Source organism: Gekko japonicus, unplaced genomic scaffold, assembly GCF_001447785.1.
Source record: "Gekko japonicus isolate JY-2015 unplaced genomic scaffold, Gekko_japonicus_V1.1 scaffold307, whole genome shotgun sequence".
NCBI classification, from domain to species: Eukaryota; Metazoa; Chordata; class Lepidosauria; order Squamata; family Gekkonidae; genus Gekko; species Gekko japonicus.
Window position 1 is genome coordinate 858,035 of NW_015171511.1, and position 26,404 is coordinate 884,438.

The window sequence follows — 26,404 nt, forward strand, 5'->3', positions numbered from 1 at the left end:
CTGGAGCTATACTCCAATGTGCACTAGACGCAAAACATATGTCATATCCAGGGCACTGGTGTAATTGATGGTGCTTTTGCAGCATCGTATGACTGCAGTGTACCAGCGCTTTAATGACACAGCATTCAAACCCAAATCCTGCACCTCCCGTTGTGCACCTTTGGTGGCAGATGCCCCTAAAAGCTAAATCATCAGATTGAACTCTGCCTGGCAACTCTCTGAAAAGCAGAACCCATATGTCTTGCAGGCACTTAAGGGAACATAGACAGGAGAACTGTAAAGGAAGAGATAGAAGGTGGGAGTGCCAGGCTCTGAATCGACTCTATTCTGAACACACAAGTACAAAGCACTAATCTGAGCACACAGCAGTCATTCTGTGAAACTAGCTTGGTGACTGGCCTTCAGTTTCTCGGCTCGTGCAGCCACTATCTTGTGGGAACAGAGTCTACTTTCCTCTGAGCCAGTAGCATCTCTCCCCTCATCCCCACGTGAGCACTGATAGAGCTACAGAGAAGCAAAACATAGTAAGAAGGCTGAATGTTAACAGAGGAGTTTCCTTCACAATATGCCCAATGCTTTTGTACTTCTCAGAAGCCAGTACTTGTAAGAGTGAGCAGCTCCGAGCAACTCAAAAGGACCATTCCAAAAGCAATCATCATTTGGGAGAAATAGACAGAACGTATACTTTACCATCCCCTGGAATAATGCGCAGAGTAACTGTATTCCCGGCTTCTTTAATTAGGTTGACGATGTCCGAATGTGATTTGTTGGTGATGGAGCATCCGTTAACAGCCAATATCCGGTCCCCCACTTTCAGCTTCCCGCAGCGGTCTGCTGGGCTTCCCTCAATAATCCGACCTATTTTGTGAGGCATGGCCACACATGCATTGCCTGCTTTTTTATTGATATTGCGAATATATAATTTTTTTGCGCGTGTGCATTTTTTAAAATTGTTTATAAACGTTGGGAACATGGTGAAGGGGAAAGGAAAAAAAGGGTTGAAAAGGGAAAGAGAAGGTTAAGGGTTAATTAATTAATGCATCAAGCAAAAGTTATTAAAGGATAGCTTTGCTGCCAGTGTTCAAAACATTGGCAATTGACTTGGCGAGCACAAATTAGAACTCGCAACCCGGTTATTCTCTATGGCTCATTTAGTAATCCATCTGCACAGTCACAAATTCCCTCTTGTTAATTTGGCTGAGAATCGCATGAATAGGCTGCAGCTATGCTCAGCAGTCCCCAAAATAAAGCCAGACAAGATTTTCACTGCAAACTTGAAACCACTAGAAGGGAACGCAACCCTCTTTTTACTTTCTTTCATTTATAATAACTTCTTAGCCAGTAGTTTTAAGCTTCTGCCAATGTTTTGTTCTTTCTCCAATATGAAAGAATTCTATTCCTACTAAGGAATAAGAGTATAGTTTTTTCCCCTAAATCCATAGTGATCCATTCTATTAATGAACACACTATGGGTAAAAGTGATAAGGAACTGGGTTTTCCCCCTACAAAGAACAAAGGAACTATCTGAGACATGGAGCAGAGCCACTAAAGGAATAGAACTAGAACGTGTGGTTTTCCAGGACTGCTCACCTTGGAGCCATTTGATAACTCTTCCCTGTTTGTGATCTCCAGCCCAAAAAGACAAATGGGCCCCAAATAGCTCAAGCCTCTCAAACCTAACTAAGCTCTATCTAGCACCCTGACTGTACCCTGGTAAGCAGACTTACAACCAAGTGCATTTAGGATTGCATCGTGAATCTGTTTAGATTCATTTATTCGTAAATCCCACTGGCTTCCTTGAAATTGATTTCCACATTAGAACTCAAGACAAGGAAGGAACTGGTGATCTAGGATCAATGCACTCTCTCTCCTGCCATCATCACTACTACTTAATCCAATGAATTCTTTATTTCTTTGCTGCAACAAAACAGGAGCAATTAGGTAGAGAAAGAGGTACTTTTCTCCCTTTCTCACAATACAAGAACTCGTGGGCACTCCATGAAACTGCAGAGCGGTCGGGTTAGAACGGATAAAAGGAAGTACTTCTTCACCCAAAGAGGGATTAACACATGGAATTCACTGCCACAGGAAGTGGTGGCGGCTACAAGCATGGACGGCTTCAAAAGGGAATTAGATAAGCATATGGAGCAGAGGTCCATCAGTGGCTATTAGCCACAAGGCATAGCTAGGGGCTCTGGGGCAAGCGATGCTCTGTCTTCTTGGTGCTTGGGGGGGGGTCAACAGTGGGAGGGCTTCTGATGTCCTGGCCCCACTGGTGGACCTCCTGATGGCACTGGTATTTCTGGCCACTCTGTGACACAGAGTGTTGGACTCGATGGGCCTTTGGCCTGATCCAACATTGGCGTCTCTTATGTTCTTATGTAATTGATCAAAAATGGACACAAGCATGGCAGCTACTTGACATTCAATGTCTAGGTGATGGCGATTGTATCTCCTGACAATGGGCCATGTTCAGGATCCTAAACTGTATGGTGATCATAGCAAGTGATCTTCTTTTTCAGTCTTTAGGCACAATGTGGCCGAATTTAAGTCCATTCTAAGGCCCATCAATCCTTATAGTGTGCTTAACGCCAACTGAAATCCATAGGCTATAAAAGCATTCAGCATTGACTGGCTTATGTCCCTGGCTGCATTCATTCTCACAATGACCCTGGAGCATGCTGTTATATCTTATTTTATTATCATCTTAAATTCCCTTATCTCTTTCCAGTACCTTCATGGATACTGAACTCAGCAATCCAGAGAAACACTGAGGGATTCCCAATGATGCTGCAGCCAAGGTGAGGGCCCAAAGTGTCTCATTTCTTAGAGGCTATATAATGTCACACTTTGCCACTGAAACTATATGGCATGCACTGAAAGGGAATTGCAAAATTGTGACAAATGAGGGATTATGAGAATTAGTTAAAACAGGGAACCAATGTGACAAAAGGGAATTTAAAAGGCCTTACACAGTAAATTTATGAGAAAGCTACCGTATTTTTTGGACCATAAGACTCACTTTTTTTTCCAAAAAAAGTGAGGGGAAAAGTGTGTGCGTCTTATGGACCGAATACTGAGCCCCAGGGTTCAGAATATTTTTTCCCTGTTTTCCTTCTCTAAAAACTAGGTGCGTCTTATGGTCCGAAAAATACGGTATTTTAGAATTTTTTCTTTCTGGTATCTCACAACAGAACTCAGCATATCTACACACAAAATCCCAATCCATGCTGGAAGCACATTTGAGAAATAGGAACATATCCCCATGCCTTGTGGCATGGTTGGCCTTTTTTGGGATATAAGCTCATAACATTTTTTTAAAATATACCAAGATTTTCATTAAACTTCTTGACAACTTGTATACTTATAGGACAATGCTTCAGTTATGTTACTCAATGCTCACATTTTGACATCCCAACACTGGAAAAATAAGTAAACTTCCAGCTTTGCAGAACAAATTCAAAATATGGGGACATTGTAATAGTGAGCAAATATCATGGGTCAAATATGGGACCATTATGCAATATGTGTCGGCCATAAATAGACAACATGTACCTAAAAATGAACAGCGTTTTGTAGATGTTAAACTCAGTTCACACAAACTGGGAGCCCACTAGTGGTGCATATTGGGAGCTTGCGTATCTCTGCTATGCACTAGATTTGCACAGCTGCTGTCTTGTGTGCACTAGGCAATGCCAGGATTTTCTATGCAAATACAGTTTCCATTCTCATGAATGGAAGGTTTGTTTCACTTACCGTGAACCTCCCTTCTTGGTGGTCCAGGGTGGGGAGCCTCCACATATGGGAAGTAGCTCATCCCCAGAGAGAGGCAGGGTCACTGTGGTTTAGATCCCATGGGGGAGGAGCTTCTCCCCATGGTCCTAGCCTGGTTCCAAAGCATTCCAACTCTTAACCACGAGTTTAACAAACAGGTCAACACCCCCCCAAAAAAAAAACACCACCCAACAGCCAAACAAAGGGATATCAACCCATATAATTATAGCAAAGAACAGACAAGACCAAAGAGTGAATAGGGGACCCTACAGGGTGCCTTGTAGAAAAAAAATCCAAGACCTTAAGGCTGAGCAGAATACTTCAGCCAGGCCACAGGCCTATGATCCTCTGAGTCAGTCTTTGAATTAGCTGAATGGGAGGGGACTTGTACAGCCGCCCTGAGCCTGCTCGCGGGGAGGGCAGGGTACTACTACTACTACTACTACTACTACTACTACTAATAATAATAATAATAATAATAATACAGTTAGAGCAGCTATGCCTATTCCCTGGGGCATCTCGTCCTTGTAGTGAATCTGGGCACCTGATGATTGAGCTCTGATGCAAAGAGATCCGCCTCTATAGTGCCAAATCTGTGGCTGACCAGGCAGAAGATTTCCTTGTTCAGCATTCACTCTGCCTGGTTCAGAGAGCCAGTCCACCATGAAGTTGGATGTACCAACTACATGTACCACTTTGATCGGCTTGAGACATGTTTCCACCCAACGCAGTATCAGTGTCACTTCCGCATGAAGACAGCTGCATCTCATGCCTCCCTGGAGACTGATGTAGAACTTGGCAGTCGTATTGTCTGTACGAACAAGGATGTCCTTCCTGACTAGAAGATCCTGGAAGGCTAAAAGACCCAACCTTTTCATCCTGAGCTCCAGAAAGTTGATGCTCCACCATGTATCCTCCTGAGACCAGAGGCCTTGTGCCATCCTGCCATGAGAGTGGGCTCCCCATCCTAGGAGGCTGGCATCTGTGGTTAGCTGAGACATGCTCGGATCTCTGAGAGGGGACCCCTCTAGGAGTCTGGATGGGTGCAGCCACCACTGTAATTCCTGAAGGAGATTGCTTGGAAGTTGGATGATCTTGCGTCTTTTGTGAGCTATCTCATCTTGGAAGGGAAGAAGAAACCTTTGGAGAGGGCGAGCATAGAACTTTGTCCAAGGGACAACATCCTAACAAGAAATGAGCATCCCCAGGAATCTCCCCAGAAGCATGACTTCCAAGCGAGACTGTTGCAGGATACCCCCTCAGCAGGGAAAGGATTTTCTCTTTCCTCTCTTGAGACAGGAAGACCTGGTCCTGACCCCCAGAGGAAGTACCCGCTGTGTGGATATGAGGCAGTTCTCCTCCCTGTTCATGACAAAGCATGCAGACAGGCGAGGGTCTTCTCCACATTGGATGCTCCCTGCTGGAACAAGGGAGACTCGATAAGAATGTCATCCAAATAAGGAAAAAAATGAAATGCCCTGGGTTCTGAGGACAGCTACCAGGGAAACCAGCACCTTTGTGAATACTCTCGGATCGGTCTTGAGAGTAAACGGAAGAGCCCAATATTGGAAGTGTCTTCCTCTGTAGGCATAATGGAGGAATCTCCAGTGAGTGTCCCAAATCAGTGTATGAAAATATGTCTCTGATAGATCTATTGAAGCTAAGAAGTCCTTTTCCTGAATAGCAGAGATTATCAACCTGAGAGTTTCCATCCAGAACTTCCACTTCTTTATCTGGCAATTCAGTCATTTCAAGTCCAGAATGGCCATCACATCCTCATTCTTATTTGGAACAATGAAGAAGATTAAATAGACCCCTGAAGATCTCTAGTTCTCTGGAACCAGCTCTATGGAGCCAATATCCAGCAGATGTTGATCGCCTGAAGAAGCAGCCTGTGTTTCTTTGTGTCCCAACACTTGTATGAATCTGCTGTGGGGAAAGGTTTGCACTTCCAGAGAGTAGGCATGTGAGACTGTGTCCAGAATCCACCAATCACTCACTAATAACCTCCAGCAATCTGCAAAAAGTTGAAGACAAACTCCAATGTTTGGCGGGGCTGGACAGCTGGAAGAGTCATGCAGAAGAGCTCTTCCTTGTACCCTGAGAGGCCTGATTGGCTGGTCTGTGAAAGGAGTGGTTAGCGGTCCCAGGAGGCTTGGGCTGCCAGCAACTCTTAGAAGACAGATGGTGGAAAACCATTAGTTACTACAATGCAGACTTGTCTTTTCCAACAGGAGATCTTTCCTAAGATTTTTCCTAAGTTACTATGCACTACTCCCAGTAGTGGATGCCCTAGTTGTCAGCCTGTGTTCCACCTCGGTCATTTCAAAAGAATTGGATGGCCTCCCTAGGGACCCATGTGATAGAAGAATAGACCAATCCCTTTGTAAGGACTTAGAGGCGTCTTCAGCTGCCTTCAGGGCCTCCATGGTGAACCCCTTCTTCTCTAGGTCAGTTTACTACTGGGCCTCAGATTTCTTCGCAGCTGACAAAGACATCTCAAAAGAGTTGAAGGATGAACTTAAGAAGATCACTCTAGCAGCAGCCTTCTCTGTGGATGCATCCTTAGATGAAATTCAGCGGTCAGCCAAAGCTATAGCATCCGGTGTCACTGCCAGGCACTCCACCTGGCTGTGTAACTGGGAAGTTGACCCAGCCACCCAAAATCGAGTGGTTAGCATCCCTTTTAAGGTTATTACTCTTTTGGGGGATGGCATGGATAAGTACCTGATAGAGGATAAGGACAAAAAGAAGGCTCTTCCCATGCAAAATAAGGCAGGTAATCCCAAGAAGTGCTTCCATTCCTTTCGTGACTCCAAGCAGAACACCAGTTCCTCCTCTGAAAGTTCTCCCACTTCCCTAGTGGAAGAAAACTCTGAGGAGTCATCGGAAACCTGGCCCATTAGAGGACTACGGTCCCTGGAGGCATAATCACAGATGGAACCTCTTTACGCCACTTAGAGCAAGGGGGAGAATAAGGAGACCTGCTTTCCTCCCTTCCTAGAGCCAGAGCTAGAGGGTGAGCATCATCTTACCCTGTTGTGGGAGCTAGAAGAATCCCGAAGGCTGCCTCACCACAAGGTAATTGGGTGCGCGCGAGGAGCCTTATAGCCGCTGAGGGAGAAGGAAGAAAACTCCCAGTGAGGCAGCCACAAACACTCCATGGGCCTCTGGAGTGACTGGGGAAGTTCCTGGCCTGAAGCTGTCCATTCCACTCTAAGCAATGAAGGACTGGGGGGGGGGGTTGGATCCCTCTCAGGAAATCTCCCCCAATGGTCACGCTGTGGAAAGGTGGCTTCCTGGAAAATGATCTCCTCTACTCATGAGGAGGATCATTGGAGGGTTTGCAGAGTAGTGAAAACCCACCGGGACAGCTTGAAGCCATTTACCTCTATGACCTCAAGCTCCACTGCCCCAAGCCAGAAGGGGGGGGGGGGAGAACACAGAAATAAAAAGAAAAGACGAGAGACAAAAAGAGAAGCTGTTGGAACCGGGATCGCTGAGCTCTAAATGGAGATCAGCCGCCAACCCCTTACTGCCCTGCAGGCAGGGCGAAGACTTGGAGCTTGGGGAGAAGCTCCTCCACCATGGGATCTAAATCGTCAGTGACTCTGCCTGCCTTCAGGGAGGAGCTACTTCCCATATGTGGAGACTGCCCCACCCTGGACCACCAGAGAATCAGAGTTCTGTCTTGCATGAATGGAAGCTGTACCTGGATGGAAAATGCACGCTTTATCCAGGTCATAGAAGTTGGCAATCGTGTGTAACATACTCCTCACACACACGACGGGTGGACTCCAGTTCATGTGAACAGAAAATCTACAGAGAGCTAATATATGTAAGAGCCTGCAGATATAACATGGTGTAGCACAATGGCTAAGACACTGAACAATAATCTGAGAAACTTTTGATTTATATTTCATCTCAGCCACAGACTCACTAGGTCTCAGTGCCCCCATCAGTGATAGGGGGATACTAATACGCCTATATTGCTGGGGTGCTGTTTCCATTTCTATGGTTATGTAAAACCCTTCATACACTGAAAGAGAAACACAAATGCTAAGTATTATTATTAATAATACTTCTTCTTTTTTTGCTGTCAAGCAAACCCTGTGGGGTTGTCAAGGCAAGAAACATTCACAGGTGGTTCGCCATTGCCTGCCTCCACGTCATGACCCTGGTATTTCTCGGTGGTCTCCCATCCAAACAGCAGCCAGGGCTGACACTGCTTCGCTTCTGACAAGGTCGGGCTAGCCTGGGCTATCGAGGTCAGGGCATTACCAATACTACAATATAGTGAACATCGTCATTATAAGGGTTTTAAATTATTTAAAGCAGGGTGAGCGCAGTCTGGGGAAGGCACTGTTTTTAGTTTTGTTCTACATTTTCTAACGCATCTATTTTTAAAATCCTTTCTCTTAAGTAACATTTTTAATTTAAGAAGTGTGACATAATTTATAAACTATACCAAACGGATCATAACAGTTAATGGGCTCCATTGGCCAGCCCCAGCTAGCCTGCATGCATGGCTGTTTATAGACCAAGGAAACGGGGATTGCCTTCAACAGGACAGGCCCACAGCACTCTGTTTTTCACTTCTAGATTTCAATATGTTGCAAGCTGCTATGGCTGCATTTTATCTGGCTCAAGACACTGACTGAGCTTCTCTCTTCACCTATCTCTTCAGCTATTTTACTCCGGTATAACTCTTGCCTGGGTCGTTTGGATTCAACTCTGGCACTCAGCTTTAGTCTCTAAGCCATCCTTTGGTCTCAAACTCCAGGTTCAAACTGAACCTGATGTGAGGGTCCAAATTCTCTTTCTAACAAGATTTTGCCTTCAGTTCTGCCTTTTCATTCCCCAAATTTGTTATATATTGATCCTACTTAGTTTTCCCAACACTTCCATATGGTGTGAAGCCATAGGTAGATTAGGACTGGGGACCAATCAGATTCAACTCCTCAGTCAGCCTTGAATGACCTTGGGTGATTCCGCTGACATGTTGGGGACACACCATGTCTGGTACCCTGAGATACTTAGTGGAAGGTCGGGACACAAAGATAGACAGAGGTCCCTGCCACACGGGGGGGGGGGGAGAGTTACGGGCAAAGTGTGGCTTTTGGAAGCCAAAATAGAGACGCCGCGGCGGGATCACATTGATCCCCTGAGCCGCGGCGCATTCCCTTCCCGGCACGATCAGATGCCAGGGGAAGCCACGGTGGGGAAAGGGAGGCTGCCGAACTGCGCATGTGTGAGCATGTGCAGTTCAGCCAGGACCCTGGGATGCGCCAGCAGAAGGACATGCCGGCGATCCCACAGCCGGGCTTGATGCGGCCGTGCTGGAAGGTCCACCTCGGTAGGTGGTTTAGTTTTGTTGCGGCTTTTCGGGTGGAAGGGCCGGATCGGGGATGAGTGCGCAACACTTCCCAGATGTTGCGGTGGGATCGCGCCCGTTTGCTGCGCCCCCGATCCGTCCCTCTCCCGGCCCAAAACCTTTCGTGTGACCGGGGCCAGAGAACAGCAACTAGAGGCTGCCACAATCGATCTGATGACTTGGTACATGGTTATAATTATCACTCCAGCATTATTCTAAGTAGGAAACAATAGTAATCCATTTATCCCAAGATACACTTCTACCATAACTTTTATTAGTAGTTTTAGACGTACGTATGTGTGTGGTGGTTCCAGAAAGATCACAACAAAGGAAGAGTTAAAAAATGGCAACATAAAGAAATGCCCACACATCACTGGAAGGCAGTGACTGAAAGAATGGACTGTTATGCAGCTTACACCGGTTTTATCGGTTAAGTTCCTTCTGAATGTAAGCAGTGTAGTGAAGGACTCCTCCCTTAGTATTCAGGCCAACACAATTTTGAACTAGCGCAGCCCGTCTCCACACGACTACCTACATAACAACTAATATAAAGGGAAACTCTATGGTACGAGGCAAGCATTGTGTAGCCAAGGGCAAGCGTCTCATGCAGTATGTGGGGGTAAGAGAAGTTTTCATGGGGAGCAGGGAGGAGAAAAAAACCCCAAGTCAAAACATGTATTTGCTTTCACCTAGCACATATTTTTCTAGCCACAAGCAGTACATCACGGAAGCTTCTTTCAAAAATGAACACGTTTGCCATCTTATACTCAAACAGGATTTGACAGGTAGAACCATTAGAATACTCTTCTTTAAGAGGCCATTCCCGTGGATGTCACAACACTTCATTAAAGCGTGGGGGGGGGGGGGGGAGTATGCAGATTGGAAACCGGGGACTGCCAAGGCAGGATTTTTCTCTCCCTATTATGTCTTTTGTACCAAAGATTCACAAGCAATTTGGTGGGCCTTGGCTGGCTTAATGATTGTACCTTGCTTCATTATCTGCAATGATGGCCTCTTAATAGCTATCGTGGGAAGGCAGAGAGGGACTCTTTTGGGATCAAACTGCTATTGTACTTCGTTCCAATTGCACTTTTCTCTTCTCTGGGGACTGCCAGGGGATACCAGCATTTCACCACTCGTCAGTTCTAAGGGGATCATTTTAGAGGGGGGAAAGTGCACCTTTCTTCCCCTCTTACAATCTAATTATAAATTACTGCTGTTATAATCCACAGCTGTAGACATTTATGTTGTGAATAGGAAGTTGGGAGATGAGATGCCCATTGCTGATTCAATGTAACATCACATTTTAAAGCCTGTGATAAAAAAGCCCTGGATTTAGCAAGTTCAAATCAGAGACTCAGAGGAACTGAAGCCCCTCTCTAATGCAACACGGTGATTGTTTTGGACAGGCTTATCCAGATTTAGACTTAAACCATGATACTCTTAATAACTGTGGAGCTAAAAATCTCTCCTGTTTCTTTTTCCTCCTGTAGCCATGGTCTTATTTGCTATAGCAGATTTGCTTGCATAATTGGGACGAGACAAAAATAAGTGTATAGTAACCTACAATTGTTGATTGAAGATTGGAACCACATCTCCTCTGATATTGGAAGGGCCAATCCCAAATCAACAGGGCTTGATGCATTTGACACATCCACAACTTTCAGTACAAGGGTCAAGACTAAGACTTGATAGATACAGGATGAGGCCGCAGACAAAATACTAAGCCATGTGGCCAGAGCTGCTGGCTCTTCTTGAAGAAGTGCCCTATGCTCTCACCACATATAGTCCAGCAATTTCCATGGCACTGCTAAGTACAGTGTACACAAATACTATAACATGTGGGGCAAGAACCTTTTTAAATGTGATGCTGGCCATTTGAAATGCTTATGCAAGTAAATACCCTGAAACTCTAAGAGCCCTTCCTTGCCTGGAATTGCCCTGTGTTACTACTGGCTGACACAGCTTGAGCTAAATGGTGCTTCCCAAACACTCCAAGGGTTTATGACGCTTTAGACATTACGGATATTGAGGAGGGGTCACAAAGGTATCAGAGACAGAGTTAACTCTGTCACTGAAGAACCAAACAATTCACTCATTTTTTCAACATCTAAGCATGTGCGTGTCTCCTAAGAGTCTGGAATGGACTGGAGCAGAATACAGCTCCTTGCCTTTGTGTCTGGGGCAGGGTGTTGCCACCACATGCAACTAATCATACAACAGCTGGCCCAGCTACCAGTTGGCTTCCCAGAACAGTTCAAGGTGCTGGCTTCAGCCTTTAAATCTTTATATATCCTGAGACCCCTTCAATCTGGAGGTTCACTTCTATGTCAACATGAGCCTGGGTGTGTAAAGTGCCGGTCAGTTTGCAGCTGATTTATGGCAAATCCACGGGGGCAAGAGACATCAAGAGGTCTCCCATTCAAGTGACTAACCATGGCCAGCCTGCTTAGCTTCCACTATCGGGCTAGTCTGAGAGCAGAAAAACCTTCTTAAAGAAATAAAGAAGGCAAGTGCAGTGACTGGATTCTACAGGGGCAGCAAAATCCACCTGCCTTTAAAATGGGCTTTTAAGCTTTAATGGGACAGATGAGTTATTCACCTGTGTAATTTCACTGATTGTTTAATTTAAAAAAACAACAGGTTATTTTAACATGGCTCCAACCAGGTTATTAACATGATTTCAGACTTTTGAAGCTTTGAATATGTTTGAAGGTAAGTCATTCCCCCCGTTCAGCACCAGTGTTTCTAAGGTATCTCCTCGGCTACTCCCGCAGTTGCCATCTGCTACAGAAGGCCACTTGCTTATACACAGGCACACAATGGCTCTGCCCCTGGGGAAAGGCTCAGTGAGTGACAGTCTTTGCTGCTGTAGCCATTAGCCCATCTATTCAGAGTTCAAAATGTCAGTCTGCATATTTGTTTCAAACCCTCTGGTTTAGGTTTCAACCAATGTTCCCTCTAAGCTGTGGAGTCTTGTGAGCAAAAATTCTGCTTTGTGAGCTACTGGCAATAAAATTGTGAGCAAGCGATTTGGCTACTGCATAAATCAGTTTGCTCTGGAGCCGTCCTCCCTGAGCTGAGACAAAAATCTGTGAGCTGGAGGTGAAAAAACTGTGAGCTAACTCACACTAATTCAGCTTAGAGGGAACACTGGTTTCAACCAAGACCCTGGAGGTTAACACCCGTCCAAAGCCTGATTTTGCAATTATATTAATTAATCCTCTGAATCCCAGAGCCAGGAGGTGACATCAGGCCTCTTTGCCCTGTTGTTGGCCCTCCAGAGGAACTGGCTGGCCACTGTGTGAGACAGGATGCTTGACTAGATGGACCATTGGTCTGATCCAGCAAGGCTGTTCTTATGTTCTCTTCTTATGTTCTTAATGAGAACAGGGCACACTGATGAACTGTTAACTACTATTTGGGCATTGGCTTTTCTCATTGTAACAGTGACACCTCACCTGGGTTTTTTTTTCTTGTAAAAACTGTCCTGAAAAACCAAGGGGGGAGTTAAATTCTCCTGTTGGTCATACATGGAGTGTTAATGAGATTACTTGTGAGTGATCAAAACTGTGGACAAACATCAGGAAATCCCACCTAATTAATCGAGGCATCTCCCGATTTAAGCCACAGCATTTCCCCAGCCTTAGTTAAACAAGATACCTACAGTAGTGTGGTAAATTAGGTAATACTTTTCTGAAACACAAAAGCACTTATGAGGATCAAACATTGCTTGGCCCAAAGAGACAAAGCTACAGAAGTCCTCCGATTCTTAAATAAATAAATAAATTGGGACTTACCAAAAGTTGTTCCAGCTTCTGGCCGACTAACCGAAGACACAATGACAAAGCCGAAGCCTTCATTCTCTCCCCGGCGAATTTCCACATCGTAGGGCTGCACCACCGTGCTGACCACTCCGCTCCCACCACCTCCTCCACTTCCGATTCCACTGGTGCTGCCACTGCCTGAACTGACAGTATTGAGGGAGTTCTGGCTTCCCTGTGGAGTCCGCTTCTCCTCTGTCAGAGAAGCAGGCTGGTTGCTGCTGTGATGCGATGAGGCTGGAGATGGCACCTCGTTCTCTGCTTTTGGAACTATTTAAGAAAGATGCAATTCTAAGTCAACAGTCTTTACAAGAGACTGTGCTTTTCACAAAGTGACTTCAGAAAGAACTCAAGATCGCCAAGTTACTCAGTTTCTGTATCTGGGTCAACTGACACAAATTAGCATCTTGTGCTTGCTCTCGGTGGGGGCACTGGGTGACCAGAGCCCCAAACCCAAAACTGGCCCTTAATCCAAGACCTATCTGTTCAGGAAGACATTCTCAGAGACACAATGCTTTACAACTGCTTCAGTTTTCCTGATGGTTTATTTTGGTGGTTCCACGTGGATTTATATAGACTTTTAATATCAACGTTTCCAGGCCTCCGCGGGAAACAGAATGTGGAACTCCACATTCTGCACAGTGAGTCAGATGTTTTCAGGATGCAGAACCTTCGGTATTAAATATAATTTCAGTAAAAATAAGAGAACCAGCATGGCGTTGTAGTTAGAATGCTGGACCAAGATCTGTTTCAGAGGGCAGCCCTGTTGATCTGCAGTAGGACAGCTAGGTGTTCAACTCCAATAGCCCTTTAGAGCCCAACAAGAGTTTCAGGGGTATGAGCTTTCGAGAATCAAAGATCCCTCCATCAGACCAGGATCTGGGAGACTAAGCTTTCAATCTCCATTCTGCCAGGGAAACCCGCTGGTGACTTTGGGTAAGCCAGTCTCTCTCATCCCTACTTGCCTCACAGGGTTGTTGTTGTGAGGATCTAACGGAGGAGGGGAGAATGACGTTGTAAGCTACTTCAGGTCTCCCATGGGCAGAAAAGTGCAGTATAAATAAATGAATTATTTCTGGGTACTACTATGCTGTCCTCGCCAATAGTACAGTAAATAGCCAAAGGTAACTCCCGCGAAATACCCAGAGACCATTTCCCTGTAGATTGGCGCCATTGCAAAAATATGTTTAAAATATTTTAAAAACTGCACATTCAATTATAATGAAGAAACGATCATGTCCCTGAAAAAGCAGCAACAGGTCCCACTGAGTATTAACAGTCAAAATCATAAGCCGATAGCATTCAGTCTATATTTATGCCAAGTCTGGGCAGCCTCAGCAACAAGCGCTGAAGATGAAACACAAAACCCTGTGCATTGCTATTTTTTGCCACAACTCAGGCTTTTGATCTTCAGAAAGTAGTTCACTTTCATCCAGAGTAAAAATAAAACACCTGCACAATCACATGGCAGCCTACCTGTGTACACCACTTTGCGCCTGACGGTTAAATTGACATGGCCTTGCTTGGCTGCCTGTTGCATAAGCTGGACTACAAGTTGATGCGACTTCCCGACCACGGGAGTCCCATCCACACAGATCAATTCGTCCCCTGATCGTAGGCGACCATCAGCATCTGCAGCACCCAGTGGCACGATGTGACCAATGTAAATCTGTGGAAAATATGCATGTGTCTGAGATCAGAGGCATTGAGCAGTCTCACCTAATCCACAGTTACCAAAGCAGGATCCTTTACTCTCAGACATCTTTTAACCAACTAGACCATGTAATACAGATTGGTGGTGCTTGTACAGCAATTAGCACAGCGGGGTGGTGCCAGCTGCATCCAAAGCAGCAAACAGAGGTTTAGCAAACAGAGAAGCCAGCCACTGTTGACCTGAGCTGCACACCGTTAAGGAAAGGCTCCAAAGAACCAGCCAGCTTCACAGGCAGTGCTAAAGTATCTTTACTATCCCAGACAGTTGGACTCCCCCCAATTGAAAAGGAAAAAAAAAATGAATTGCTCCAACACATTCTCTAAGTCCTTTGTATGTCCATCCCAACCACAGCATCAGAGTTCACGTATATTCCTGCATACTGGGAGAGGGCCCTACCAGTCCTTTAGGGAGCGGTAGGGGTAGATGATCACTGGCATATACCAGAACCTAGAGGAGGCCTCTGTACACGAACCAAGCACCTCTGCCTGCCTGCCATGCTCACAGTGATGGTTACTCCACAAGGGGTGTTGATGCCTTCACATCTAGGAATTTAAAATTCCTCTAAGGCCACCTGCACACCAGGAGGGACCCTAGGTCCCTGTCGTGCATCACACATTTTGTCTTCATTTCTTACGTGTGGAAGTATCGCCCAGGTGAGGCACAGTGTTGTATTACACAGTGCAGGCTGAGCCGACACCAGCCCCAGCAGTAGCACAGAGAAGTGTCGGCTATAATCTGGCTACATCCCCAGAAATACCTCGAGGCTAGAACCTCCAGTTCACTGTAAAGCTTTTGGACTGAGTGCTACTCGGTACCGACCCTATCAATGACAAATTACAGAATTAAAACAGTAGGTTGAATCCTAGTCTGCATGAGCAGAGGGAATCTAACCTAATGAAATGGTTAAGTGATACGCTGAATGCAAAATTGGCACGGTCTGTACCCTTGTGGAATGAGGTGTATGGAGAGCACATAAATTGTCAGTGGTACAGCGTATGTTAGCATGTGGGACATCCTAAATCCAATCCCTGGCATTTCCAGTTAAAGATGCAGGGCTGGAAAAGGCCTCTCTTGGAGAGCAAGTGCCAGTCCAAGTAGGTAATACCGGGCCAGACTCAGTATGGGTCATCTTCGTCCATTCACCTAGGTTTCAGAGCAACGTTCTCTAAAGAATACACCCCTGATGAGGGCAGGCATTTCTAGAATTCTGCCCCCTGAATAGTTAAAGATTCTCCTTCCAACTGGCCAATCTGATATTATTAATGGAGAGTTTTAGTCTGATTAGATTCCGTGCCATCCTTCCTCCTCCTTTGTTTCACGTATTTGAGCCACAGAGTTCTGCTGAATGAGTCTGTGTTTATACAGCTAGACAGCTCAGGGGACTGGTAATGAGATCAGAAGCCCTGGCTTGAGTGTGACCTAGATCAGCAGCAGCCCAGAGTGGCTAACATCTGTTTAATGTTCTGGTCAGCCGCTGCGGTAAAACAGCTCAAGGGGCTCAGCTGGTAGACATGGTCCTCTCTCCCCATGAACTCGGATCAACACTTAAAGCATAGCTGAGCACTGGTTCCGATTAATTTTATTTTTTGCTAGCACAGTCATGAGGTTCAAGCCAGGGAAACAGATAAAACTGTAAAACTGGTTGGAGATTTCAGAAACACTCACAGGTTCCCCAGGTTCATTGCCGCCAAGAATCCTGAATCCAAACCCAGTTTCCTTTCTCCACAGAAAGATATCCTGCTCTTGATAATCTGGAACTGCAATGAAACAGGAATAGTTAATTTTTAACAATGGCTGGACACCCCATTTTTGTGTGTGTGTGTGTGTTGCTCTTGAAATGACAGAACGCACTTAGGATATGCTCTATGAAAACCCATTTTACCCTGGTGATCTGTCTGTACTGAATGGAAGTTGATTATTCAGTCCACAAAATGTGTAACTATTAATTCCATGGAACTTAAAACGGCACAGCTACTGATAAGATTCCAGAAGACACAATCCCAGGCCGACTGTAGTTGATCTCTGTGTATTGTATCAGAGATGCAATACATGCCAGGTAACCCACAGAGGTCGTTCCATATTCCACTTTGCCGTTCACTGGGCCTTTCCCTTATTTCCTCAAGATACCGGGAAAAGGTCATGTCAGAGAGATAATGCCTGAGTGAATTTTGGAAGAAGGCACAAGCAGTTTCAGAGAGATTTATTTCTCAAACAGAAATGTGCTAGGGGCACAGCACGCTGCATGGCTGCTGTTTTAAAGGGACATGGATGGGCATCCAATGCCCATCCCATTCCTCACACCTTGGGTGTGCCAGTGAGTCAGTCCATGCTGGTCCAGGCTTGTTGGTTCAGGGGGCTGCAGTCCCTGGCCTCTCTCTTCTTCTCCCTCTGCTACTGATTAAGCCATACTTGTAATCAGCAAGAAAATATGCCTGCAAAGAGCAACAACCTGAGTTTGTGTGCGTGCATGCAGGCGTGCATGAGAGGGGAGGGGTGTGTGCAAATGCTGCAACACCAAGGCACTCCTATGCTTCTGATACGTTTCCACAACTGTGAAAGGCCTCGGCGTCTCCCACAGATGTGTTTACCTGTCTAGGAAAAGCAGCAGAGGAAGAATAAATCTTCAGGTTATGGCAGAGGAGGGGGGAAACCTAAAAATAAAGAAACAGCCCACTCATGCCTCTGCAAAAGAGAGAGCGAGATGCAAATGTGGAAAGGAGGTGAACAGTATCCACTGGGGAAAAGCAGAATTCTGAGCAAGGAAATCGTGACAACTCTTGTTAATCTCTGGGATCTGCGGCTTTGCCGTCGCCTCTTAGCAGTAATTTGAATCCTCCCCCCTCCAATATCACTTGGTGCAACTAGACCCATCTGCAGGGGGTGTTTTATTGGACTGCGTAAGATCTTGAAATGAGGCTTGCTGCCTAGAAATACTGAAATGCCTTTCAAGATCTGGCGGTTAACCTTACAGATTCACAGTAATTTGATACTAGTCATGGGGTTTTTCTTTTTAGGTGTGGCGACCGACTGTGAATCAACTGTTTGCCACAGTATTATAATTCCATCAGTGTTAGCATCAGCACTAAAACACCCTTACTAGAAATGATGAGTAAATAAAACATTTTTGGGGGGGTCATTAGGCAAATGAGGGTCTATAAGAGAGCATAACTCCATCAGCCACATAGCACAGTTGATTTTCTTTTCATAAGATTGGGGGGGGGGGAGAGAACAAATCAAAGGGCTCTCTGCTGAAACGACTGCTGTACTAATTAACATCTGCAGAGCATCATTTCTTATTGTCAGCATCATTTCTGCTGACAATGCTATAAATAGCTGGAGCGATAGGGCACAACCTATCGGAAAACCTCTTGTGTCTAACAGAGCAGTCCTATGCAGAGTTACTTCAGTCTAAATCCACTGATTTCAATGGGCATAGACTGGAGTACTTCTGTATAGGATAGTACTGTTAGTCTAATAGAACAGGACTAGGAAAGTCTCTCTTTTACACATCTAAGTTTGTATCCATGGCTCCTAGATAGGTTCATGCCTGGTGGTGCTTACTCTCTCCACGCCCCACATGCCCCTTGCCCTTATTTTGGCAATCTAAAGGAGATTATAAACCCTCACCAAACCCTCACTCTTTTTGTTGTGCCTGCCATACCGTGGTCACCATATGAACTCTAAATAGCTGTTCTGCTACACTCACTATTTGGCTGTGGTCATTTTTAGAGTAAAAAAGGAATGTGGAGGGGGGAGGCTGAAATGTTCCCTTCAAGAACCCTTCTTTTTCTGCAGCTGTGACTTCCTCTCTGCTGGTGCTGCTATTTTGGCACCATTTTCCTTCTTCCTGGCTTTCCCTTTGCCTAACCAATCCTAGCCAATCAGGGATGATGCAACAAAAGTAATGATGCCATGTAGCCATTAGCCAATCATATCTAGCTATAGAACCATGATGGAGAGCGAATTAAGACCGAAGGCAGGGCTTGCTGATCATACTCTCTGAATGGAAAACACTTTAAGCCATTGTTTGTTTGTAGCTCCCCACCTGAGAAATGGCTGAAGAGGGAGATGCCCCCTCATAGCTAACAAAACCTTTGGTGATAAGGAACCACCTTTTAAGATGGTGTTTTGTTTTGTTTTTTATGCCAATGTTGGATCAGGCCAAAGGCCCATCCAGTCCAACACTCTGAGTCACACAGTGGCCAGAAATACCAGTGCCATCAGGAGGTCCACCAGTGGGGCCAGGACATTAGAAGCCCTCCCACTGTTGACCCCCCCCAAGCACCAAGATGACAGAGCATCACTTGCCCCAGAGTCCCTATCTATACCTTGTGGCTAATAGCCACTGACGGACCTCTGCTCCATATGCTTATCTAATTCCCTTATGACTCATTCATACGGTCTTCTCCATAACAGGGGGTGGGGGGGGACAATGTAATTGCTGTGGACAGCACTAGGTGAATGTTCTGATTCCCCCTGATGAATCCTGCACAGTGAAATATGTAGGGACTCTATAATAAATCCGTTATCTATCACTTGGCATTTCTTCTATTGTTCTGTTGGCCCATTGCTGGGTGCAGCCCAGTTTTTCTTTTTCCGTAGAGCTTCAAACCATTCACAAGACAGAATAGATGTAGGTGCCTACCACATGATAGCTGCAAATAAAAAATCACTGTGCAACCGAAAATGATTGCATGAATCCTTTCTCCTGCAAGGCTTCACAGTTCAGCTAAATTCAACAGCATGCATTTTTAAAGTGGAATATTTTTAATGGAATATTCAGTTTTTTTCAGCATACATGTTTTATTATTTTAATTTATTTTTGTAATAACATGTAAGATAGGCTTGGCTGACAATACTGCCTTAATTTCCTAGGGAAAAGTGACTTAGGTCCTTTCCACACTTGGATCTCATCCCTGGTTTTATCAGAGTTCAACTCGTGACACAATACCTTGCATTTATCCCTGGTTATAACAGCATCCGTGTATCCCGGGACAAGTGTGGGGCGAAACCGGGGTGACCTCAATGTAATGTGGAAATAAAAATACCCCGAGATAATTACAGGAGTGAACTCGAGTGTAGCGTATAATGTAAGTTTGGGGACAGGGTTGAAAGTCAAGAGCCAATCCAATTCAAATAACCTAATAAAGAAACTAGTTGCCTCCAGTCGCCAGGCAAAGATGTCCACAACCATTGTTCAATGCACAACAGCTCTAATAATCAAATGAAATTAACAAAGATGTTTCAGATTATGTTGTTCATTTTTAAACACAGAATTAATTGTTCCTATTAAATAATATCAGAGGAAGAATTCAGGTTAGGGTTGCCAGCTCTGGGTTGGTTAATACCTGGAGATTTGGGGGGTGGATCATGAAGAGGGCAGAGTTTGGGGAGGGGAGGGACTTCAATGGGGTATAATGCCATCGAGTCTACCTTCCAAGGCAGCCATTTTCTCCAGGTGAACTGATCACTTGTAATCCCAGGAGATCTCCAGCTACCACCTGGAGATTGGCAACCATGATTCAGGTTCAGTTTATATTGCTAATGGTAGTACTTTAGTTCTGTTATATTTCAGTATAAACTTATTAATGATGTAAAATTTAGAACCAACTCTTCAGCAGACCAGATGTCTATAACTTCTGTTCTTTGTTTTAAAAAACTAACAGATTTTGTATTTTCCTGATCAGAAATGATTATTTATTTCCTTCCACAAAGAGAGCCAATATGAATTTTGGAAGTAAAAGAAATATGTGTTCAAGTATTGGCCCTTATAATTAAAGGAAACAGACAGTTAATTGCTTTGAAGAGGAATGTTTGTATCTGAATCATGAGAGTGATTTCTTTGCAGCAAGACGCTGGAGCTTTAGGAACCTTGACTGTCAGCATGTGATGAAGCTGTTTCTCAGCTCTGGTACCTGAACTATGTCAAAGGCAGCATTTATCCCTTAACTCTGACCAATCCAGGTAAACCTTAGATAAAGGAGCCCAAAAGGTACAAGGAGGAACTCTAGGCCATGTGTTCTCAGGTTGTGCTATAATGAGTTTCTCCTAGATCAAGGGGGAAATGGTTGAAGCTTCTGAAGTAGGACTCAGTGCTATCCAGAATCTGTGACAAGGCAAATAAAATAAAATGGGATGGATCAGGAACTCTACACAGAATCAAAATATATGCAGTACCTGAGGTTTTATTTGGAAGTGTATTGTTATCGCATGATGATTTTCATTTTGTACTTTTTTTGATGTGAGTCACCTTGGCGATGCCTTGCAACAAGTGCCAATACAGATAAGTTGGTCCAGCACAAGAAATTTGCATGGTACTCACAAGGATCCCCAATCTTCCCACATCCCCCCCTTCCCTTAGCAGCCATATTAGAACCTGGGATAGTTTATTGCTGAGGTTCTGGGACCCATATGAAGTAACAGCCATGTGGATCAGGAGGCTCCAGGGGAGAGGGAAAAGGGGGTGAAAATGATCCCTTTTGCCTGTTCCGTCAGTAGAGCCTCCCCTTCTGTCTTTCCAAGAACAGGATCACAGTGAGTCCATTCCAATAAGCCTCAAGGAAGCATTTTTCAGATTCATTCTGCCTCCATATCTAGCACACTTAAAGGACAGAGAGAAGCGGAGCTTAGCACATGTACAATGGTGGGTATCGGACAGTTCGTTCAAAACCACTAATTGCATGTACAAACTGCTCTCTACATGGCAACTCTCAGCTGGGTGCAGCAGCAGTCTGTAATTCCATAACGTATCCCTGGAAAGCTCACGTACCTTTTCAGCAGGGCAGAGTCACACCAGTGATGGGAATCTGGCCACTCTGTCTACAGTGGTCCTACAATCACCTACATCGCTTGGTGGATGAAGCCCGGAAAAGGCTGAATGTATCAGACTCCCACAATGACGTATCATGCAAAATGATCCTTAGACGCTCCATCTAATGAAAGGAGCTTATACCTGAAATTCTCTAGGTTCTGTGGGTTGCTGATCATTCCACACCGAGCAGGTGTGATGCTGTTTGCACTGAGCTCACCATTCAGTCTACATCAAAAGGGTCTGGCTGGGATTTCTAGGCTGCTATCCTTTTTCAGTGACTCACCACTGAAGTCCATTTAAGTAGGAAGTACAAACGCGCAGATGCAAAGAGCAGGGACAAAAGAAAGCTAGCCTGCACACTTCATTCTTTAACGTTTTACAGCCATCAATTTAGACAGCACATTTCTCGTATGCACTCTCCTTTTAACTGATCGGTATTTCAGAAGCTAAGATTCTCTCTCTCTCTACAACTTACAGGTATTAGTGCACTGAACCATAACTCAACAATCTTCTAAACACGATTACAGCATAATAAGGTGATCGACGTGATGAAAGTCTGTAATTGCAATCTGTTTGGCTGCTTGAAGGAAAATGGCTTACAACGGTGGCGCTACTTTACAGAAGCACAATTTAGACAATACGAAACGTAGCTGGATGAAAACCTATTTGAACTTTGCCACCGATGGGAAATATATTGCGCAAGAAACCACAGGTAGCTAGCAAGGGTTCTCTCCTGGCTATGTCTCATGTTGGAGGCCAGGCCAAGCCAGTAAAGCATACAGTTTAGCATACACAGCTTGCCTGAAAAAAAGCATAAGAGCAACTGCTGGGAACTCCAGCATGGAATGTTTTTTCTCTCTCAGCATCTTCTAGCACACACCCATTTGTCCACTCTACAGTGTTTCATTCAGCAGCCAAAGTTTTACATTACGCTTCTTTTAATTTTTTTAAACAAACATTATGTTTCTTGTTGAAACACATGTCTGCTCCATTCAGCCATGCATTACGCTAAGAAGATACACCCTATCATTTGGATATACCCTATTACTGTCACACTCATTTTAAGACTCTGCCAGAAAAGATTATTTAGATCTCTGTAGACAATGCTCCTTTTGGGAGTCTAACTCAGGAGAGATTTATTCTTATTATGGCAAATGGGGCAGGCTCATTTCATGCTGGTTGCAGCAGCCATTTGAAAAGACTTGACTCATAAAGTGTTCATAAAGGTGAGAGACGGCTTGGTGTAGTGGTTAAGAGCGGCGGGTTCTAATCTGAAGAACTGGGTTTGATTCCCGCCTCCTCCACATGAAGCCAGCTGGGTGACCCTGGGTCAGTCAGAGCTCTCTTAGCCCCACATGCCTCACAAGGTGACTGCTGTGGGGAGAGGAAGGGAAGGTGATTGTAAGCTGCTCCGAGACTCCTTCGGGTAGTGAAGACAGGGGTATAAAACTAACTCTTCTTCTACTTTGTGGTAAGAAAGGTGAGAATTTCAAGTTTACCAGGTGTTCTGTGTTTCTGTTGGTTCTTCAGGGCATTGTGTTCTTACAACACAATCCTAAACAGTCCACTGAAGTCAATTGGCTTAGAAGGGTGCAACACTTTAGGATTGCATTGTAATGTCAATCACTTATTATGTTTACGTTAATGATCCAATTCATGCATTTCTGTTTATTTCTCGGAACTTTTTAAAATGGATTTTGAATCTGATTGCTTCAGCCTGTGCATACAATGTGTAATGGTAGATCTGATTTGAAACCATCTGCTCAACCAAAACAAACCAACCCCCCCCCCCAAAAAAACCAGACAGCATGTGGAACCCCAAGCTATATTGTGGCTAGGACTTTAGACCCATGCAGTATAAGAGAACATGAAGAGGAAAGGTCTTGTCCTTCTCATTAAAGTTGACACCTAACATTATATGTTGAACAAAAAGAGCTATTAAAAGGAAAAGAGGATGGTGAGACACACCATACATGCAAAACACACATAACGACACACACAAAAAATTAAACAAAACTCTTTTTAATACCTTTTGCACTGATCGACATTACCAAGAAGCATTAACCACTGACCAGATTGCTCTCCAAACCAAATTCTCCTGTCTGGCAGAGACTGTCTTACAAGCTTAGGGGGTGGGGCAGCAAAATGTACAGTGAGTGATCTTGGATCCACAAGGCTATCAAAAGTTCATCCCACTGGCTGACAATCTGGCTGTTGCTGCACATGACTGAAGAAGAAGAGATTAGATTTATACCCCGCCCTTCACCACCCAAAGGTGTCTCAGAGCGGCTTACAAAGCCCTTTCCCTTCCCCTCCCCACAAGAGACACCCTGTGAGGTAGGTGGGGCTGAGAGAGCTCTTGATAGAAACTGCTCTTTTTCAAGAACAGCTCTTATCAGAACTACGACTTGCCCAAGGTCATCCAGCCAGGTGCAAGTGGAGGAGTGGGGGATCAAACCTGGCTCTCCCAGATTAGAGTCCGCGCACTTAACCACTACACCAAACAGGCTCTCAGACAGAGTCTGGCAATGTGTGACTGTGAGATTTCCCCCAATATGAGGAGAGAAACTAACCGACAACATGTGCCAGAACCAGAAGAACAGCCCCATGAACCAGAAGGCTTTTGTGAGGGGTGCTTCAAACTTAAACCAGTTTATTATTCCCAGTCTGATTTCTCCCCGCAGCAGAGCGTATTGTAATCTGTTTGTTCCATCAAATCGTAAATTAGTGTTTGAAGACTGATTAGCAAAATTAGGTGCTGCTAAGCATAAATCATAAAATGCTTAATTCAAACGTAACCTAAACAAAATGAAAGCATGTTTTGACTATGCATCTTAATTTTCTTTTTCTTTTTTTTTAAATGGGGGTGGGTACTGTCTGTTTATGATAGTTAAACCTCTTTCTGCTGTCCTTAATTTCCCCATGACATAGGGAATAATTCTACCACACAAGCCTTTGGGGTGATCCACAACAGCTCATTCTTTTCAAGCAGTTCATTGCAAAAGTAATAAAAAGAGTTTTGGGTAGGTAATGAGGAAAATGATATCAATGAGCTACAGGGAATTAATCAGCATTGCGGTTTACAAAACACAACCGGAACCTTCTTTCTCGCCAGCCGCGGTCTCTGTTCCAGTGGTGGACCGTGTACAATTAAGGAAAGCATGTCAAATGTTCACTATTCCTCATGCTTTATCTTCCCACCCCACCCAAGCCATGGGAGTTGTCCCCAGATCACAAACACTACACAAGACGGACGACAAAGACACACAGAAAAGCTCTCCGCTCATCCTTACATTCTCCAAAATTCGTGGAACTGATTTCTCTCTCTCTTTCACCCTTGCTCAGTCCAGTCGCAGGCGAAGGTGACATAGCTGTGGATATTAATTTTAACATTTTGCAAAGCTTTAATGGATTTTGTTTTCTTGTTTGTTCATTGCAGTTAAGGTTGCAGATGCAAAGGATATGGGCAAAGACCTACCTGCTTTGTCAGCTCTGTACATACTAACAATATCTAGGATTAGACTATTTTATCAGAATGTAATATGCATCACTGAAAATATGTTAAAATTGCATATCATAGGGAGAAAAGAAATCACCATGTAATTTTTGCTGCCATCACAAAAGAACTCCCAGGGTTCTGCAAACATACAATTCTTATCTGGCGGATTAGAGAGCAAAATCTATACAAACAAGAAAATTATACTGAAAACATTTGAGTAAGATACTGTTCGATAACAGAACTTTTAAAATGGAAGGTAACCAGCAGCATCATTAGGTTGGGGGAAACTCTTATCAGCGTGTTCTTTGGACATCTGCTTCAACAATGACGGCTGTCAGAGCCCAGTGTCTCACATTCACTTTCTCCTATATTTATTTAATTAATTAATTAATTAGATTTCTATCCCGCCCTCCCCGCGAATAGGGATAATGCCCGTGCATATAAAATAGTACAAGGCAAAAATGCTATTGTATCAGCGCACATTTCCCCCTTGATACACATACTGAGATAACGGCTGTGGGCATGGGTCTCAGATCAAAATATATGTTTTTGCTCCCCCCCCCACTAAGTATCAATTTTAGATACAAAGTCTATTCCAAAGTAATCCCATGTTATGCAATTGGGCTTACTTCGAGAGAAGTGCCCACTGAATTGCAGCCCTAGTGTGCTAAAAAAAATAAGCACTGTGAGAGAGCCTCTAATTACTTACAAAACAATAATGTCTTGCTTGACAATCGCAGAGGAAAACTGGTAAGGTATTTATTCCTCAAGTTATGTTAACCCCCATGCCCAACCATCACAGAGAATCATAAATTTATGAAGGACCAAAAAAATCTGAAGAACCTGCCATTCTACTCTTCCAGGAATATTTCCATATATAAAACATATTTAACCTTTGGTGTACCTTAAGGACACCTTTTGCTGACTCAAGGCTCCAAGATGATGACAAACCAAAAGACAAATACAGCCATTTGGCCTCTTAGTTCTGGTGGCAGTGAAAAATGCACAAACTTTTATGGCCTAGGGTAAATGAGAGAGCGATACAGCCAACATTTGTCTGTCTTTAAGGAAACCAGCTCTGCTCAATAAATATCAATCTGCAGATAGGAAAAGAAAGTTCAGTGTGAAACTGGAGCAGAACCTCAGGATGAACCTCGGTAGTTAATAACCGTATTTCTGGACTTATTTGCCTAGGCTGACACCACATTTGAAGATAACCTACCAAGGCTAAAATAAGCACACTGCTTTTCTGCAGATATGTAATCATTCATTCAAAATACATTTTCTATGACTTGAACAAACCAGTAGAAGGTTCTCAAATGTCCTCTGAACCTTTCCTTTCCCATTTGGTTTTCAGTCTAAATGCCAAGACACAGAACATTCAAAAGAGGTAATTCTAGAGGGCCAC

At 44.4% G+C, this 26,404-nt stretch overlaps 1 protein-coding gene across 1 annotated transcript in view; it reads right to left on the reverse strand.

Moving 5' to 3' along the window:
• The window catches only part of MAGI1 (membrane associated guanylate kinase, WW and PDZ domain containing 1), a 664,522-nt gene that overhangs the window by 21,140 nt on the left and 616,978 nt on the right, over positions 1-26,404 (reverse strand). The window contains exons 15-18 of the mRNA XM_015419356.1: positions 16,352-16,443; positions 14,449-14,641; positions 12,949-13,242; positions 691-894 (exon numbers count right to left, since the gene is read on the reverse strand). Of these exons, the coding sequence (XP_015274842.1) occupies positions 691-894; positions 12,949-13,242; positions 14,449-14,641; positions 16,352-16,443 (783 nt within the window). The remainder of the gene's footprint in view (positions 1-690; positions 895-12,948; positions 13,243-14,448; positions 14,642-16,351; positions 16,444-26,404) is intronic.